At 54.4% G+C, this 16,545-nt stretch overlaps 1 protein-coding gene across 2 annotated transcripts in view; it reads right to left on the bottom strand.

Annotated features, from left to right (window-relative positions):
- Window positions 1-1,307: 1,307 nt before the first annotated feature.
- The window catches only part of PLCB2 (phospholipase C beta 2), a 45,150-nt gene continuing 29,912 nt past the window's right edge, over window positions 1,308-16,545 (bottom strand). The window contains exons 19-32 of one of the 2 annotated variants that reach the window (XM_086472456.1): window positions 16,171-16,325; window positions 15,576-15,740; window positions 14,396-14,495; window positions 14,022-14,126; window positions 12,936-13,021; window positions 12,742-12,838; window positions 11,089-11,142; window positions 9,377-9,587; window positions 8,968-9,136; window positions 7,226-7,302; window positions 4,933-5,028; window positions 3,809-3,866; window positions 3,086-3,172; window positions 1,308-2,444 (exon numbers count right to left, since the gene is read on the bottom strand). In XM_086472456.1, coding sequence (XP_086328582.1) covers window positions 2,172-2,444; window positions 3,086-3,172; window positions 3,809-3,866; window positions 4,933-5,028; window positions 7,226-7,302; window positions 8,968-9,136; window positions 9,377-9,587; window positions 11,089-11,142; window positions 12,742-12,838; window positions 12,936-13,021; window positions 14,022-14,126; window positions 14,396-14,495; window positions 15,576-15,740; window positions 16,171-16,325 — 1,733 coding nt within the window. In that variant the 3' untranslated portion in view covers window positions 1,308-2,171. Of the gene's footprint in view, window positions 2,445-3,085; window positions 3,173-3,808; window positions 3,867-4,932; window positions 5,029-7,225; window positions 7,303-8,967; window positions 9,137-9,376; window positions 9,588-11,088; window positions 11,143-12,741; window positions 12,839-12,935; window positions 13,022-14,021; window positions 14,127-14,395; window positions 14,496-15,575; window positions 15,741-16,170; window positions 16,326-16,545 lie in introns of those variants that run through there. The other variant, XM_086472457.1, reaches the window with a different exon arrangement.

Here is a 16,545-nt window from a genome sequence, read left to right as displayed (position 1 = left end):
GCCGAGCAGTGACTGGGGAGCCCCACTCGGGGCCAGCGTTGGGGTGGGTTTTGGTGTGTTTCTCCACCTGCAGTCTTTCCTTGAGGCTATGATGGTGGTGGCTCTGCCCCGTGACCTTACTGGGAAGGCAGCACCTCCCCTTGTGCTAATCCCGCTGCTGACACCATCCCTGATCTCCACGGCCAGCCCCGGTGCAGAAAGCAGGGGGTAATGACCAGGGGCCCCGACTGGGAACTGCCAGCGCTGGGGGCTGGTTTCAGTCAAAATACTGAACTCCTTCCCGGCTGCAGCTGTACCTTGCTGCGATGTTTGGCATCTTTTTTTTTTGAAGGCCCTCAACCTTCACAGCGCGAGTGAGCCTTCGGGGATGGGAGCTGCTGTAGGAACCAACAAAACTGATCTAACTGGAGTGATATTTTACCCCTTCCTGAAATAAAGCTTCAGTCCTGGACCAGCGAAGGCAACTGCCCTCACCAGACGGAAACGGCCATTAGCAACGTACACCCACGCCAGAGCCCCCCGTCCCCCCGAAGGAGCCCGGCCGGCCGGCGGGACGAGCCACCCAGGGACCCGAGCCCCCGCTGCGCTGCCCTGGCGCTGCTCGGCCGGAGGTTTGTGAGTGTCGCTGCCCGCGGCAGCAGGGGCTCTGCACCAGCCCGGGCTGTCCTGGGAGACGCTCCTGCGGCTGCCAGAGCCAGTGAGGGGCCGCGGGGCTGGGCTGGGGGCGCAGGAGGGGCGAGCGGTGCTGTGGGGTGGGAGAGAACCAGCTCCAAGTGTCCCTGGTTCTTTGTGTCGCTGTCCTGGCGTGTCTGTGACGGACCTCGCTGTCCCGTGGCAGTGCCTTTGCTGGCCTGAACCAGGACTGAGCCAACGTGAGGAGCGTGACCTCACCAGAGCAGCTCTGACGCCTGGTGACGTGCTCTCCTGGCCTGTGCTCGTGAGGAGGAGGAAGAGGAGGCGGCAGCCACTGTATTAGTGAGGTGAGGTGGCCTGTCACAGCAGGGGGAGGGGGGGTAATTTCTGTGCTCGGTTTGGTTATCGGGTACAATACGGAACAGAACGAACTGGTGCAGAGGAGCATGAGAAGTGTGAGAAGGATGTTAACGGTTAAAAGAATCACCTCGCTGCGAATTTAATAACAGAAGGAGTGGAATTTGAGAACTGTGAGCACAGACGGCAGAAAACCCTGGACCGCTGATGTCTGTTAACACACGTGTACATCGGGCAACGTTTGGGACTTGCTCCCATAGCCACAGTTAACTGCAAGTAGAAAAGAAGGGGATCTCATTTTTTTTTTTAAGAAGTGCAACGTTTTATTTTTTTTAAGAAAATAAATAAGTCAGAAATTTACAATCTATAATTCCAGTATTGTGTTTACACGGTGGGGGAGGTATGGTCTCTTCTGGGATGCCAGACCAGGCTTGGAACATCTTGTCTCTCAGACCTACCCGAGCTGTTTGTTTGTTTGTTATAGCAGCACTTTGTGACGCCTGGGCCAAGGCAGTGTCGCGGCGTAACCGCTCTGGGAAGCAGCGCCGCCGGCTCTCGGCTGCTGGGACTGAGCCCGCTTTTCCAGAAACCTGAAGAACAAGGTGAGGGGTGAGGGGGCACTTTGTGGGATTACACTGCAGCGTGGCGCTGAACACTCTGGGGCGAGGAGAGCGCCTGTTGCTCCAGGCAGGAACAGCTCTCCTGGTGCTGCCTCCAGTTTCGGGCAAAGCTGTTAATACCCAGGGGAAGGAAGGGCCTTTCTTAGCCCATGGTCCTGCCCCTTTCCCTTCTACGGCTGGGTTTAAAGGCGCGCTCCCCCCTGCACCTCTGGAAGGCAGCAGCACAGGGGGCTGGAGAGATGCCTGTGACGAATGATGAGGGAACTTCCTCTAAAAACTGGAGCCTGAATCCAGACTAAATAGTGCTGTAGCTTGATGCAGCCACAGGCCCTTTTGTGCTGCTTAAACACCTCCGGGCTAAGGCTATGGGAGAGCGAGCGAAGCACCCTCTGAGGGGTGAGCTCCTCAGACCACTTCCAATATGTACGATAATAAAGTAGTAAATTCCCGCAGGATTTCCCCAGAGTAGAAAGGGAGAGCAGTAGTTTGCCAAGCTGGTCTTGAACGTCACTGTATACCTCCATAAACCTTCTGGAAATGGAACAGTAAGGGAAGCACCTCTCAAAAGATGCTTTCTTCAATCTGGACATCAGTTTCAGCTCCCGGGGGCTCAGGCACGGCTAGTGTGAGCCTCGACACCTCTGCCACCGGGGTCTTTTCTTCCAGTTGTTCTGCAGAGCCTCGTCCTCCCTCAGGAACGCTCTGAGCTGCTTCCTTCTGAGTCTCTGGCTCTCCAGGAAAGCCTGCTTTTGCGTAGTTCTTCACCATCTCCTGCACCTCCGCAGTCAGAGTTCTCAGCTTCTCCTCATACTCTGCCAGTGCCTCCTGCTGGAGCTGCAAACAGAGACCTCGAGTCATTCTCCACGCGCTAGAGCGGAGCAGCCGTCAGGCTGAGAAGGTATTAAAAAAACTTCGCCAAGAGAGACCAACACGATGAGATGTTCCTATTCCACCATTTCGGTCCAAACCCCGCAGGGAATGACTTGTCTCCAGCCCCCAGGCAAGCTTTGGCCCCCCTGAGGGGGGAGGCGGGGAGGATGGCTGAGTTACGCCACTCGGGTTTGCACCCCAGTCCCATGGACTGAGACCGCGTGTTCGCTGCGCGTCAGCCCGGAGAGCAGACGGACGCGCCTGTGTGCTCTGGGAGTGCGAGGAGCTCAGGGATGAGACTGATCTCCTCTGAAGACACGCTTCCAGCACACTAAATTTAGGGGGTTTTGTATGACTGAGGAATGCTGGTGAGCACGGGGAGCGGAGGAGTGCAGCACCTCCGACTTAGATCTGTGCAGGCTCCTGTAGAACCGTCTTCTAAGTCATTCATTTCCTCAGCATAGCGAGGGGTGGGTGTCTGAAGTGTGGGGGTGGGATGAGTGTAGCATTAATTAAAGAACGTGCAAGGAAGATGATCCCCTGCAGTGTTCTGGGTTTACTGTACTGAGGAGCAGCACTGACCCTCAGCTTCATCTTGCCTTTACCTGACGTTCTTTCTCCTTGATCGCTCTCAGATTCTCTGCCTGCTTCTCTTCCAGTTTCCGCTGATACCTGGCTGTCTTCTCTGTCACCTTTAAAAAGAACAAACGAAGAAAACACTCAAATTTAAGCTTTTATAAACAAACGCTTTAGCCATCCCAAGCTCGTAACAGCAAGACACAGGGTTACAGAGCACGTCCCGCAGTGTCCCCCTCGTTCCCAATTCTGAACAATTTCTGCTGGCTCCCAGTCACCGGTGCAGCGCTCCAGCTCCTGAACTCCAGGGCCAGGGAAGCACTGCAGGAGCGTGAGCGCGGGGGGACAGGCACGGCCTGCTCTGTGAGGGGACGGGGCTCTGCAGGGCAAAGATGAGATCCTCAGGGGTCTCCTCCCCTTCTGCAAAATCTCAGGCACTTTCGAACAGCCGGGGGGTTGCCCTGCCCACGCCCTGTGCTTCACAAAGGCCCCGAGTCACAAACGCAGAATCTCCTGGACGGCTGTTGCGCTGCAGCGCTGCGGGGACTCGCCGTGTGTCACCAGGGCAGCAGCTCTCAGCTGCCCTGCGCCTGCCGCCGTTACGCACTGAGCCCTCTCTGCCGCGGCAATTTAACGGGCTTCAACCGCCCCGGAGAGGCGGCGCTGCCTGCGAGCCGGGCTGCCCAGGTACACGAGACACCCCCACTTTGCAGGAGAGAGGTGCTGCGGCAGAGGGCCACGGCAGAGCTTACCAGTTTGATTGTTTGCACCACCTCCTGAATGTGAGAGTTATTAATTTCTTTCTTCAACCTTTAAAGAAAGGAAATGTATAAAAACCCGTAAGCCATCTGCTATCTGAATACAAGCCTGTTTATCGATGCTGACAAAGCGCCACACACACGGCAGGACGGCTGTGCCCACACACAGACAGGTGTGTTACAGTCTCCGAGCAGCCTCCCACACCGAGAGGCTGCTGTAATTTTAGGAAAGGCAAATAAAGCGCCATTCAAATTTGACTGAGACACCAAATAACTGGATGCAAAATTCTATTTTTTCAGCTTAACAGAGAGCAAAAGGACGGTGCCACGTGCTGGAAGCAAAGGCGGCAGCGTAGCCTCGTCTGCGCCCGTGCAGCCGTTACAGCCGAGCCACGTCACGCGGTACCTGGACAGGCAGGTTCAGGAGCAGAGGAGCGTTTTTGTAACGACGAAGGGGAAGGGAGGCTGCGGCCACTGCCTGCCTAAACACAACCCCCTGACCGAGACCATGGCTCAAACTGGTTACCAACAGAGTGCAGAGAGGCTGGGGAAGGCCTGCCTTGGTGCTGGGGGGGGACACAAACCCCCACCGAGGCAGGAGGGATTTGGAAGTGCTCTTAGGCTTCAGCTGAAGTGACTGGAAGGTGCGGGGTCACATCCGCAAGAAGCCTACGTGTCCCGCAGGACAGCCAAAGAGACGGGAGGCCTTTCAGGGTACCCTGCCTCCACCTGTGCTGACCTCCCCCTGCCCTTCCCCCGGAGCTCCTACGCCCCGCGGCAGGGCGGGGGCATCGCTAAGGCGCTGCTGCTCCCCTCGGGCTATTCCAAAGTCCAGCTTTGCTGATGCCATATGCAAAGAGGTGAAGCCTTGGGAGAAAGCTCTGGAAGCCGCTGCCAGCAGTGACTGCAGCGATGACGTTATCCCTGCAGCGATGACGTAATGGCTGTAGCCACGGGGCAGATGTTTGGCTTCACCGTGTACGTGCCTGAGCACTGGACTGCACCGGAGAAAGAATCGCTCCGCCCGGAGCGAGGGCAGGCCAGGCCCCTTCCCATCCCACAGCTCTGCCGCCCCCCGCGCGGCCGCTTCACCCTCCCGCACAGGCTGAGCCCGGTACCTCTCCTGAGCAGCCTTGTCACTAGTGTTCCTCATCATGGCGTGGATCCGGTCCACTCGCTTGGCCTCCAGCTTCTTCTTGATGTCTTTGACCGTGCTGGGGAGAGAGAAGGGTGCTGGGGGCAGGGACTGACGCCGCCTCTGCCCTGGCTCTCTGGAGTGCTCCGCCGTCCAGAACAGCCAAGTCTGAGTGACTGTGCAGCAGAAAGCCCCAGGTCTTCAGAATATTTTAAGAAGTCCTCTATCTTTGTCTTTTTTTTTAAAGGGAGTCATAACAAAGGTACAGGAGAAAACAGACGTTGTCTAAGTAGGTGGTATTATATACCCAACCTGGGCTCCTCTTCAGGGTGGGAAGACTCGCTGAAAGTACTTACAGTGCAAAATTAAAGAAAAGAAAAAAGAAAAATTATAAGAAAAAAGAGAAAATAGAGGAAATAAAAAGAGAAAAAAAGAGAAAAAAGAAGGCGCTCCAGGCCTGTCCCTCAGACCCAAGCCGACGACCTGAAGCGCGCCTTTGGAAAGGCGCATGACCCGGGACGCAACTCGCAGAGCAGAAACCATCAACGCTTCCAAGGCTCTCGCTCAACCAGGAGGGAGGATGAACACAACCCGGGGAGCCCCGCTCGGCGCCCCTGCCCGGGCACACGTGGCCCTGCCCAACGGCGGCTGCAGGCCCCGGGGCGGGCGGGGGAAGGCGTCGGGGCGCTGACGCACCCCAGGCCCAGCGCCGCCCCCCGGGCACCCCTGTGCAAGGCCGCCCCCCGGGCAGCTGCCGAGGGGGACGCAAGGGCAGCCGTTGGGCTGTGCCCATTGCTTGGCTCCTGCCCGCGGCGGCGGAACGAGCACCCGCGTGAGAGAAGTGCAGGAAAAAGCACAAGCCCAGCGTCATTTTTCCCTCCTCCACCTTCCCAGCTTCCAGCCTAACCTCCAGCCTCCATGCACGTCTCCCATACCTTGGGGTTTAGCTCTGCTTTTGGACTTCATAGCTCCTTGCCCCGAGAGGAAAAGAACCCAACTCGTACGCCGCGTGACAGAAGTAACTCCCCAAGACCTTCACTGGGTGCCTCATAGTTCTCCTCTTACGAGAAACAGGCAGTAATCACTTCCCTAATCTTCTTCTCCATACCATTCATGATTTTACACACTTCTGTCACATCCCCCTCACTCATCGGTTCTCCAAGCTGAGTCCTGTTTAACTCGTTTTTGTGCAGAAATTACTCCCCACTGCTGACTACCCTCGCCACCCCCTTCATGCTCGTTCAAAGCTCTTTGTCCAAGGTGGCACACTGAAATGTGTCTGCACTAGGAGACACGTCTAGAGGCACAGTGCTGACTTTGAATCTTTTTTTTTTTTCCCCCATGCAATTAAAAAAACCCTCTATTTGCCACTTTGGCCACTGCAGAGCCGAGAAGGACGAGCGCCCTGCACGCAGTACCCGCAGGTCTCTTTCCCAAGGGACAACAGCAGCTCACCCCTGCGTAGGGCTGAGCTGTGGTTCGTGTCTTTCCATTCCCATCCGTTTGTATTTAGTCGATACTGAATTTAACTGCCCTTTTACTGCCTGTTGCCCAAGATTTTCAACCTTTCTGGAGCTCCTCGCAGCCAGCTGTACATGTGACTGTACTGAACGACATCGTGGTGTCAGCAAACCACCACCCACCTACTCGACCTGTTTTTCTTGGTCCTGTCTGGGTGTGCGAACAGCTGAGAGAAACAGAGAACGTGCCTTGCTGCAGGACACGAAAAGAGGAAGTTTTGCCCGACTTGGCAACGAGAGGCTGAGAGAGGATTTAACGGGAAGGAGGAATGAGCGAGGATTTTAGCTGCAGGACAGCGTTACTGCAGGAACAAACGGACAGACGCCTGGCTAGAAACCGGTGAATTGATCCGTCCCATTCATTTGAGGACTGGAGCCAAGATGCTCCATTCACTCAGAAGACGGAGGGCGTCAGTCCCTGCAAGGGATGATACGAGATGGACTGACTCCAGCAGAGAGACGACACCCAGCGACCAGCACTCTTACTTCCCATCTTCTGAGTCAGTCAAGGCTGCTCACGGCAGCTTGAACGCTGGTGCCCTGATCTGGAGGTCACAAGACACGAGCTGCTTCCCAGCCTCACTGCGGGACCCCGGCCACAGGCGGGGCTTCGGCTGCCCGCCAAAGCAAGCGAAATGCTGCTCTTCCCCCGCCGTTACTCGCTGCCTGGAGCACAACGCTTCGAGATCCACCAGAACACGCCGCCCCCGGTAAGAGCTACGCGCGACTGCTCCGTCACTCAGAGACTCAGCTCACCTTTCCGACGACTCCTTCAGCGCCTTCAGCTCGGCTGTCTGCTTCTCTCTGGCCAGCTCCGTTATCTTGGCAACTTGCTGCTCAAGGGAGGAAAACCAGATCAAAACCCAGCGAACCCCGACGAGGCCCAGCACTCCGCCCGCATCTAACGACCACCGGCTTCAGCTTTCTCCCTCCCTGCCCTGAATTCCAGGGCCCAGCTAATCCGTGAGGCTTCGTGCAAACCCACGCCCCCGTCCCAGCGGCCTGACTCCACCAAGGCTCCAAGGGCTGCTCTGAGCCGTCCCGCGCCTCCAGGTGACCTTTAGGGACCGTTTCCCAGCTCTCTGTGCAGGAGGCAGCACCAGATTCACCGCCCTTGTGGGTGGGGGGGAAAGAGCCGGGGAGCTTACCTTCCAACACCGGGGGGTGGCAAGGGGACGGGCCTTGTGCCTGGTGGAAACCAAGTTCTGTGGGAACTCCTGGCAGAGGAGTGGCAGGGCAGTGGGACCTGCCTGCACGGCTGCCTGCCGGGAGACAGCCTGGAAGGGAAAACCCTGCCTGCTGGGCTGCGTGCTGGGCAGCCAGAACTCAAGGGGTTTATTTCCTTTCTGGAGCCCTGCCCGCTACTTTTTGTAGTCTTTGACAGAGCTGTGAGACAAGGATGTTTTATTCCTTTGGCTTCTCTCTGGTCATACGCATGATTTCCAGGTAAGCGCGCTCTCAAAAGGCAGTTTGGGGTTTTTTTCCCCCCTCAGGGCTGGTACGGGCTAGACCAGCCAGTCTCGTGGACAGCTTGCAAGGTGTTTGTCAAGCCAAAGTGCACCAGGGAACCTAAGATTTAAGACACGTGATGCAAACTCCTTTGGAAAATAACAGTAGGAAAAGGCCTCCAAGTCCTGGAACCATCCCCCTTTCACTGAACAGCCGCCGTACGCCCCGTTTATCATCTGCGCTTCGGCTCCAGGCCTTACGGTGCCTCTTGCCGGGGTTTGCTTAAGGTGGGGGGGTCTGAGGGTTGGGGGGTCTGAGGGTGGGGGAGACAGGATGCGCTTGCAGGACTCACTGGCGGCACCTTACCAAGTCAAACAGCAAAACGCTTTCCAGATTCCAAGAGGAAGGAGCTCAGCCCTGCTGGCAGGGCTGAGGGGGGCTCCTGGCAGCACTGTCCCTCGCCAGGCCGTCCTTTCCTCAGCACAGTGGCAACGGCAAAGCACCAAGTGGGGCTGTTCCGTTCCCACGCGCCGCCTGTCCTGGCTGAGCGACAGCAGTGACCGTGGCTGCCCCCACGGCACGTCTGTGGCGCTCCGACGGCCGCCACTGGTGACGCTGCGGGGCTCCAGCATCCCTGTGGGTCACCCTGGCTCAGCCGGCAGAGCCTCACGCCGGGAGAGGCGCGGTGCGGCCTCGGCAGAGCCGGCACCTGGCAGCGCGCGAAGCCACAAACGCCACGTTAACCCCCAGCAAGGCTCTCGGAAGGAGTTAAAGCAGATGGAGCCTCATGTGCTCCAGGGCAGGTTTTTTTTTTCCAAAGTGCAGGCCTATGACAATGCTCCTGCTGGGGTTTTATAGCTTCTAACAAACCAGCATCACTGCCTGCATGCTCGATTACGTTGCATGGACCTGACAACTGCTCTGAGGGGCGCTTTCTGCCTCGTGGCCGCATTTCCAAGCTCACAGTTCAGTCCAGAACTTGGGTTTTCAGGCTGTCCCTGCAGGGGCTCTCCTAGGTTACGTTTTCTGCCGACACTTGCGGTCCTTACCTCCGTGGCGTGCTGCTCTTTCTTTCTTCGAATCCCATCGTGGTGTTCCTCCCCCAGGTGGATGAGGTCCGTCTCCAGCCTCTCTCTCAGTTCCACAACGCGGCTATCAACGCTTTCTGCCACTTCCACAGGATCTGCACACGTACCGACGTCACCTGCTGTCAGACTCCTGCAGAACAGATGCAGCAGCTCTGCTGCAACTAGAGATGCCGAGACAATCCTCTCCTTCCCGCCCACCCCTCAGTGGAAGGTCCGACACCGCAAACCCAGGGAGCTGTGGATGCCCGCACCACTCCACGCTTCCTTCAGAGAAGGGGAGCCCATGTTTCTCTCTCGGGGATCCCTCTGCTTTGGTTTGGGGAGGTGACCCACAGGCCAGGCCCTGCCCGAGACCCTGTGCTGGATTTACCTCTTCTTCTGGGTTTTCCTAGCGTGTATCATCCTTTTCTTGCCTACGTAGCAGACAGACTCCCAAAAGAGTACAGAGTATTTCTGCAGCAGCTCCTCCCTCCGTTTACTCCCTTTCCGCTCCAGCTCCCTCAGTTCCTTGTCCTGCTTCTTCAGCAGCTTCAGGAAGAGCTTCATCTGCTGCAGTTCCGCCAGGCTGGCTGTCTGAGGCTCTAAACACGACGGAAAGAAAGAAAGAAAGGCTCTTTTCTCTCCCACAGCATTTCTCAGGGCTGCAATGCCTTCTGGGGTCCGACAGGTTTGTCCAGCACTGCCTTCACTCACTTTTCCTCCCTCTTTTCAGCGTTACACGCGGCTCAGTTCACCGCCTGGGGGACGCGTGGCATGGGCATGGCCAGAATTGCTGCCTTTTGGTATTCTGGCCAGAGGAACACACACCAGTGGTGACGTGCCAGTCTGTCCGTCTTGTGCCTTGCGCCCTTTTCCACAATTCTGGGTCCCCCAGGACAGCACGACTGTTAAGCTAGTTGGCAGCCGTCATTATAAGGGAAGAGCTTTGTTATTTCATTACTGATCTTTTGGCAAAACTGAGTTACAATGACAAGAGCTTTCAACTGTTCTGGTTTTAACGCCTGGCATTTCTTCAGCTGTGAGGAATAAATGGAGGAGCTTTTAAAGCAGATGAAAGTGAGAGGGGAAGGATGCCTGTGAAATGCTGGAGAACTTGTTATCTGGCAGCAGCAAGTCAGGCAGATGTGGTTATCTGTGGCAGAAAGGCCACAGGGAGGTACCTTCTTAGGGGAAGTAACTTTTTTTTTTTTTGTCTTGGAATGTGTAAAAATTCACAGAACCTGTGGGTGTGCCCGCCACACAATGCTGTGCTGTGCGGGGCCAACTCCTAAAGGGCTCGCTCTGAGGAAACCGAAGCGTCTCCCAGTCAGCAAGTCCAGACTCTCAAACCAGAGCCCATATTTAAAGCAACCACAGCTCCGTCCTGGGGAATGCTTTTCTTTAGGAATAACTTTTAAAACCAGAATTTCATGGACATAACAGTTACTCAGCAACATCTCTCGAGGGCAACAGGTTTACTCTTGTGCCTTCAGTTCGGTTTTGTGACATAATTAGGCAGACTGGTTCCTAGTGGTTTGTACTGGTTTGTATCGCGCTGCGTGAGGGCACAGAAAAGCAGGTGAGTGACACGTTACCGCAGAGGGTGCCCGTGGGCCGAAGGCTCCCTGCGGCCGCGTCACCTCTGCTTTGGCGAGGGGAGAGGAACCATCCCTCCGGCCAGAGCAGACCCCGTGTGACAGCTCCAGCCCCCTCCCTGGCCACACAGCTGACCCGCTGCAGCCAGGGGCCTCAGCCCAAAGCTCTCCCGAGCCACCCGTGCAGGTGACAGCGGCCCAGCTCGTGGAAGGCACAGCCCGTGGCAGCTCCAAGCCTCTCTTCTCCTCGAGACCTGCCGTGAGCTCAGTCCCAGCCTGCGAGCTCACCACGCTCCGCGGCAGCTGCCAAAACGGGCAAACGGTGCCACAGGCAGGGAAGCCAGGCCTCGAGCCCAAAGATTCGTGTGGTTTGTCTGTAGGGTTGGGTCAGGGCTTTTTTAATGTGCAGAACAGGCTTCATCTCCATCCCAGTCAGAAACTGGGTGGAGAGGGAACCTAAGACGACTGACAGGGCCTCAGGCCACGCGAACAGCACGAGAGGAGTTACCTGCAACCTGCGTCACTTCCGTCACATTCTCGTCCTTGGCGAACGCCGCCGCTCCTGAAATCACAAAGAGGTTCCTGTTCATGTTCTGTCTTGGATCTTCGGGTTGAAAAGGGACAGTGGAGAGCTCGTCAAGAACATGGGCCATGTGAAGGATGTTGGTGTGAACACAAGGAATTAATTAAGCTGCTGAGATGCTTAAGTGCTTGGGTAATCAGAAAGAGAACGGGATGCTCTGCCTTGCCAGAGAAAAGGGGCACTTGCTTCGTGTTAGCTGAACCTTGCTAGTGATGACCTGGCACATGAAAACTTGTTTTGGTTAGGCGAGAAGGATGTTCTGGTCTGAAATTTGAGAAAACTGATTGTTTTGATACCAACATATTCAAAAGGACACTGATGACATTGATACAGTTAATATGGAAGAAATACTGATTAGTGTAAAACACAAGAGCAGAGAATGAGGTAAAATAAGTGTACAGCAGGGGACATGCTCTTACCTAACCCAAAACTATCAATTAGTTTGCAGTAGAAGCAGGTTTGAGGAACACTCCTTCGGGCACCTTCACCAGTACTACAGCTTCAAGGCTTGCTGGCTATCTCATAAGGCCAAGAAGGTGCCAGTAGGAAAGGAACACACTCGCTGTTAGGGAGATCTTTCTCTGCTAGAGCTTCGATAAACCCAGCAATAAATGCTGACCGTGTGATTTCTGTTAAAGCAAATCCGTAACTTTTTTTCAACTCATCTGACTGGTCAGAGGTTTTGCCCTTGTTATGTTAATGGGTCCCCATTTAATCTGGCAGTCAAAACACAGGGCTGTGCTGCTCCATTCCACTCTTGCGGAATGCCCGATGTGGGATCTGTTCACTCTGAACTGGTAATGGATCTTACGAAGGACTTGGTGTTCAGCTGATGAATAAAATTACTAATCAGTAAAATTCCCAAGTATTACACAACTGGACACTGGTAAAAGTGCAATTTCAGAAGATGCAGTTTTGGGGAGACCTAAACATACTTGAAATGTCAGAAATCAACAGTAATCTACAGAAGGAGAACAACAAAGAGGTGAGGTATTATGGGCTAAAACCAAGCCAGATGTTAAAACCTTTGTCTGAGAAATATAGGGAATTATCATGTCTTTGCTCAAAATCAACGTCCAACCTCCACTTTCACAATTAAGATGAAAGGCTACATCTCGGCCACAGGCCGCTTCTTCCCTGGACAGTGGTTCCCGCTTACTGCAGTGCTCTCCCAGGGACCTCTGTGCTGAACCTGGAAAACGGAGGTCCTCAGTCCGAGTCCTCAGCGTATGCGCCAGATCGCTCAGGGAACGGCAGTACTACCCCAAAACGTTAGCCCTGCCTTGGAGGGGAAAGACAATGTTCGTGCCCGTTGGACCTTCGGCTCGTTTCCTGGTATCCTCAGTACATCCCCGAGGTTACTTTTCTGCGGTGGCGTAAAAGCTCTGTGCACAGCCCGAGTCAGGGGGTAACTACAGCTTTTGTCGGTAATGACAAGCACCAGCATTGAAGGTGGTGACTTGGCCCGAGAGGTTCTGACCCCGTTACCAAGGATCTTCGCCCTCCAGCACTGTCTCTTTCCAGCCTTTTGAGTGTACAGGCTCCCCCTTCTAGCCCAGCCCACAGCCACAGCTTTACCTGCAGGCCCGTTGGAAAGAGGAAGACTGAATTTCCCAGTGGAGCCTGGTATCCCGTTAGTTTCAGCAGGTAAGAAGTTCCTCTGTGTGTCCAGCCTCTAAAACAAAGATCAGAAGTAAATCAAAGCTCCATTATTTCAGGCTGAATCCATGCAACATGTTTAGAGATAATGACAGAACTTGGGAAAAACGTACCTCCACCGAGCCGTCTTTCAGCTTCACCGATCTCTTGTCTTGCAGGCTGAAGAACTTGATGGGGTTGGAGAGAGCAATAGTCAGATCTGGAAAGAAAGGGGAGGTCTTTGCTTGGATTATCAAATAACTCATCGTGCTCTGATTGCCCTTGCCTTCTGGTTTCCCTTCTGGCCGAGGACAGGAGACCGTGGAGAAGGGCTGCATTAGATTCTCTACTTGTGACAAGCTTCTCCCTGCCAGCACAAAGGGCGGGGACTGTCTTCACCTCAGCCCTGTTCTGAGGGGGTGTCTCACAACTGATGTTTAGGGCAGCTCTGTGAAGCCAAAAGGAGCGTAGTGCTCCCAAAATGCAAAGCCAGGTTAGGACTCTCCTAACCTGCACAGCCCCCTGCTCTAATTCCAGTCCAGCGCTGTATAAAACTGGTCTTTTTTAGGAATAGGTGTTAAAACCACCAAGTTCACGGGATTTCTCCCATGAATAAGGTTCATTTGTATGAACACATGGGAAGGGAGAGTAAACATGAGAAGTATTCGCAAGAACTCCTGTGGTTGGTGCTGTTGGTTGCTCATGACTGTCAAGAACTTTGGCTGTTGATACCTCCAGTGGGGCTTCTCTCCTCATTCACCCCTCGCTGCTTGACCGTCCCCTTTTCAAAGGAAGGTCACTGTATCTCTGCACCAGCAGGAACCTCCCTCTCTTCAAACAGGGAAGAACAGTGCTCCTGGGCTCCCTAAAAGCCTGTTCTCCTCCGCCTCTGGTAGTGATCACTCTTCCCTCCAGGAAACCCCTCCTGCCTCTGAACAAAAGTAGTAAAAAGACCGACCCACCCCGAGCCAGAGACAGTGACATCCGCATCCCGCAGTCGGGTGTGCGCCTCGGCCGTACTGGGAACCAGTCCCGGTTACAGCGCACGCACCCGCTCTCTTCTGCTGAAGGCAACGGAACGCTGGCACTCACTCAAGTCCCACCCTGACCAGGAACGAAGGGTGCAGCAGGAAAGCACCCTCCAGGCTGGAAAAAGGCTTCTGGATCAGAGCCTGGACAAAGCCAGAGCACCCCCCACGCGCGTTACTAACGCGAACTACCTGCCCAGGCGTCGGGCACGTAGTCCTTTATCTCCAGGTACACGAACAGGGAGGGCATGGTGAGCGGCATGTTACTCTCGCTGCGGAGACAAACGTGGTGATAGCCTGAGGACGGAAAGCAGAAGGGGTCAGCTGGCAGAATCTCTGTCCCTTCTTGTCTCTGTGCTCCACAGCAAAACAGAGTCTCTACAGGAGGGCACGGTGAACCTATTATGGAATTAAGCCGAGGCTATGACAGGATGGATCTGAAGGCCCCACTGCCTACGGGAATGGGGATTAATTAGCAAAATACGCAGATGTTCGTATCTTCTTTACAGCCTCCAACGGACAGGTCTCAAGGGCACAGAAGCGGAAGGAATTTCCACAAAATTTACCTGAGTGCACTGCAATAACGGGAATGACACGATGACCAATGAACTTCCCTCCTTCCTCCCAGGCCACAATTTTGAGAGACGCCAACTCGGGCATCATGATCTAAGGAAAAAACAGAGTAAGGCACCAACGTCCCCACCTCTAACTCCTAACAGCGTACTCGCTTCACTGAGTAGAGCTTTACTCTCTCCTCCTGCCAACACAACAGTGCCAGCTCTCCAAGGAAGCCACTGCCTATTTCTGCTTCTTGTAATTTAAGGCCACAGTTTATCACAGATGTAACTGAATTCACAGAAACTCCACAGAACACCGGCTCCGCAGAGCAGAGACTGCGCCGGATCACAGGAGGGCAGTTTACCTAAAGAAAAAACGGGGCAACGCACCCTCTGAACCACAGCTTCCATGAAGGGAATGAGAAGGGAATGAGCTTGGAAGGACAATTTAGCCAGCCTGGTGCCTCTGTCATAAGGGCTCTTGCCTCCCTCCTCCCCCTCCTTCTTCTGCCGTAAAATGAACTAAAGATTATTCTGCCAGAACCAAAGCCTGAAATGAGGATAGTATTTATCTACCACATCCCAAGTAGGCTGAAAATACCTGCCATTTCACAGTGTGCTTGACAGAGGTGAATTGTGCAACACTTGTTTTGCCTGTGTAACCTACTGCAGAAAGGCCAAACATCACTGTCGCCTCTGACTTAACCTCCCCGTACCCTGCAGCTGGATTAGCGACCACTGAGTTCTCGTGGACAAACAGGGCAGCTTTCTGTGTTCTGGCACAACTGAAAACCTCCCACTGGTCCCATTACTTCTCCAGTTTCTTTCTCATTTACAGTTTAACCACAGACGCTCAGTTCCTTTCTGCTTCCTGGTGCTTGAAGTTTTCAAAGCTGATCAGTCAGTTCGGTCTGAAGTGCATCACAACCGGAGACTTTTGATGCCTGTTATTTCCAGAAGTGTTCCCAGCTACCCCCTGCCTGTTCTGAGAAATATTGACGCAGAGCTGGTTCGGATGCTGTTGTTTGGATAGTGGCTGAGAGCACAACACGTAACGCCTCGTTGTCTAAAGCCATGACTGAGGCCTCCAGGGGTCCCTTCTGTTGTCACTGACCCCTCAAGAGGCAGTGCTTGTGGCCAACAGGAGCTTTAAGGATTCTCTGTCTAAAGGACTATCAAATGTTATTACCTTTTCAAAAACAAAAGCCTCCTCTTTCCACACAGGGTTAATAGAATTGGCAGTGGAGGTCAGTTTGGTTCTGTATTTGCGCTTCGTGTCCCTCGGCAACCCAAACAGCTCCACTTCCACATACGTCTTCACGCTGCGGTCCGAGAGGAACTGCCCAGAGAGTATCTACGGACAAGCAGGAACAATTAGCAACTGCTGGAAACAATCAAACCGAAGCACCCACCCATACCTTCACCCCACCGTCGCTCTCCCACCCCAGAACGTCTTCTCTGCTGCAGCTTCCAAGCCACAACAGGCTTTTCTTTTACCTCCACCCATGTTTCTTGCTGCAGCGACTTCCTCCAGCCTCCTCCCTCCCCATCATCACAGCCTTGGCTGCTTCTGTGTGGCAGATGCTAATTTTCCATTTTCATGCGATTATGATTAATTTAACATAGTGAAAAGACTGGGAGTTGCCACGGTAACACTCTCCCACAGGACTCTCCAGGTTCATTTGCCACCAAGAACTCTACTGGGTAAGGAACAGCGGGGACGTAGATGCCAGCTCTACCCGCGGTGCCAGGAAGGGGCTGACAGCGCCACGGTCGGTACTTGCCGTGACGGACAGGGTACTTGCCACCACCACGTCAAGGCGGTCCACAGAGAAGGGGTCAAACTGCTTGTCTGGACGCCGCATGAATTCATGCTTGAGCAGGTAGCCACACTGGCCGTTGAACTCAAACAGAGCCATGTTCTGCTGCATGGGGACATCTTGAGATACAGAGGAACACCATGAGAAAAATTTCAGGGGGGACCTCATCGGGTGGCTTGCGTGCTACGAGTGAGCTGAAAGACGCTGTACTGTGACAGCCCCTGCTAGCCAAGGGCTCACAAAGCCATTTCAAAAACTCATTAAGTCTCTCAGCACCCTACAAGGAAAAATATTCCAGCAGCTGTTGTAGGAAAGGTAAGCGGTTTGCTTACGACTGCA

This window comes from Leptosomus discolor, chromosome 12 (genome assembly GCF_034619465.1).
Source record: "Leptosomus discolor isolate bLepDis1 chromosome 12, bLepDis1.hap2, whole genome shotgun sequence".
NCBI classification, from domain to species: Eukaryota; Metazoa; Chordata; class Aves; order Leptosomiformes; family Leptosomidae; genus Leptosomus; species Leptosomus discolor.
This window is presented reverse-complemented; position numbering and strand designations above follow the sequence as displayed.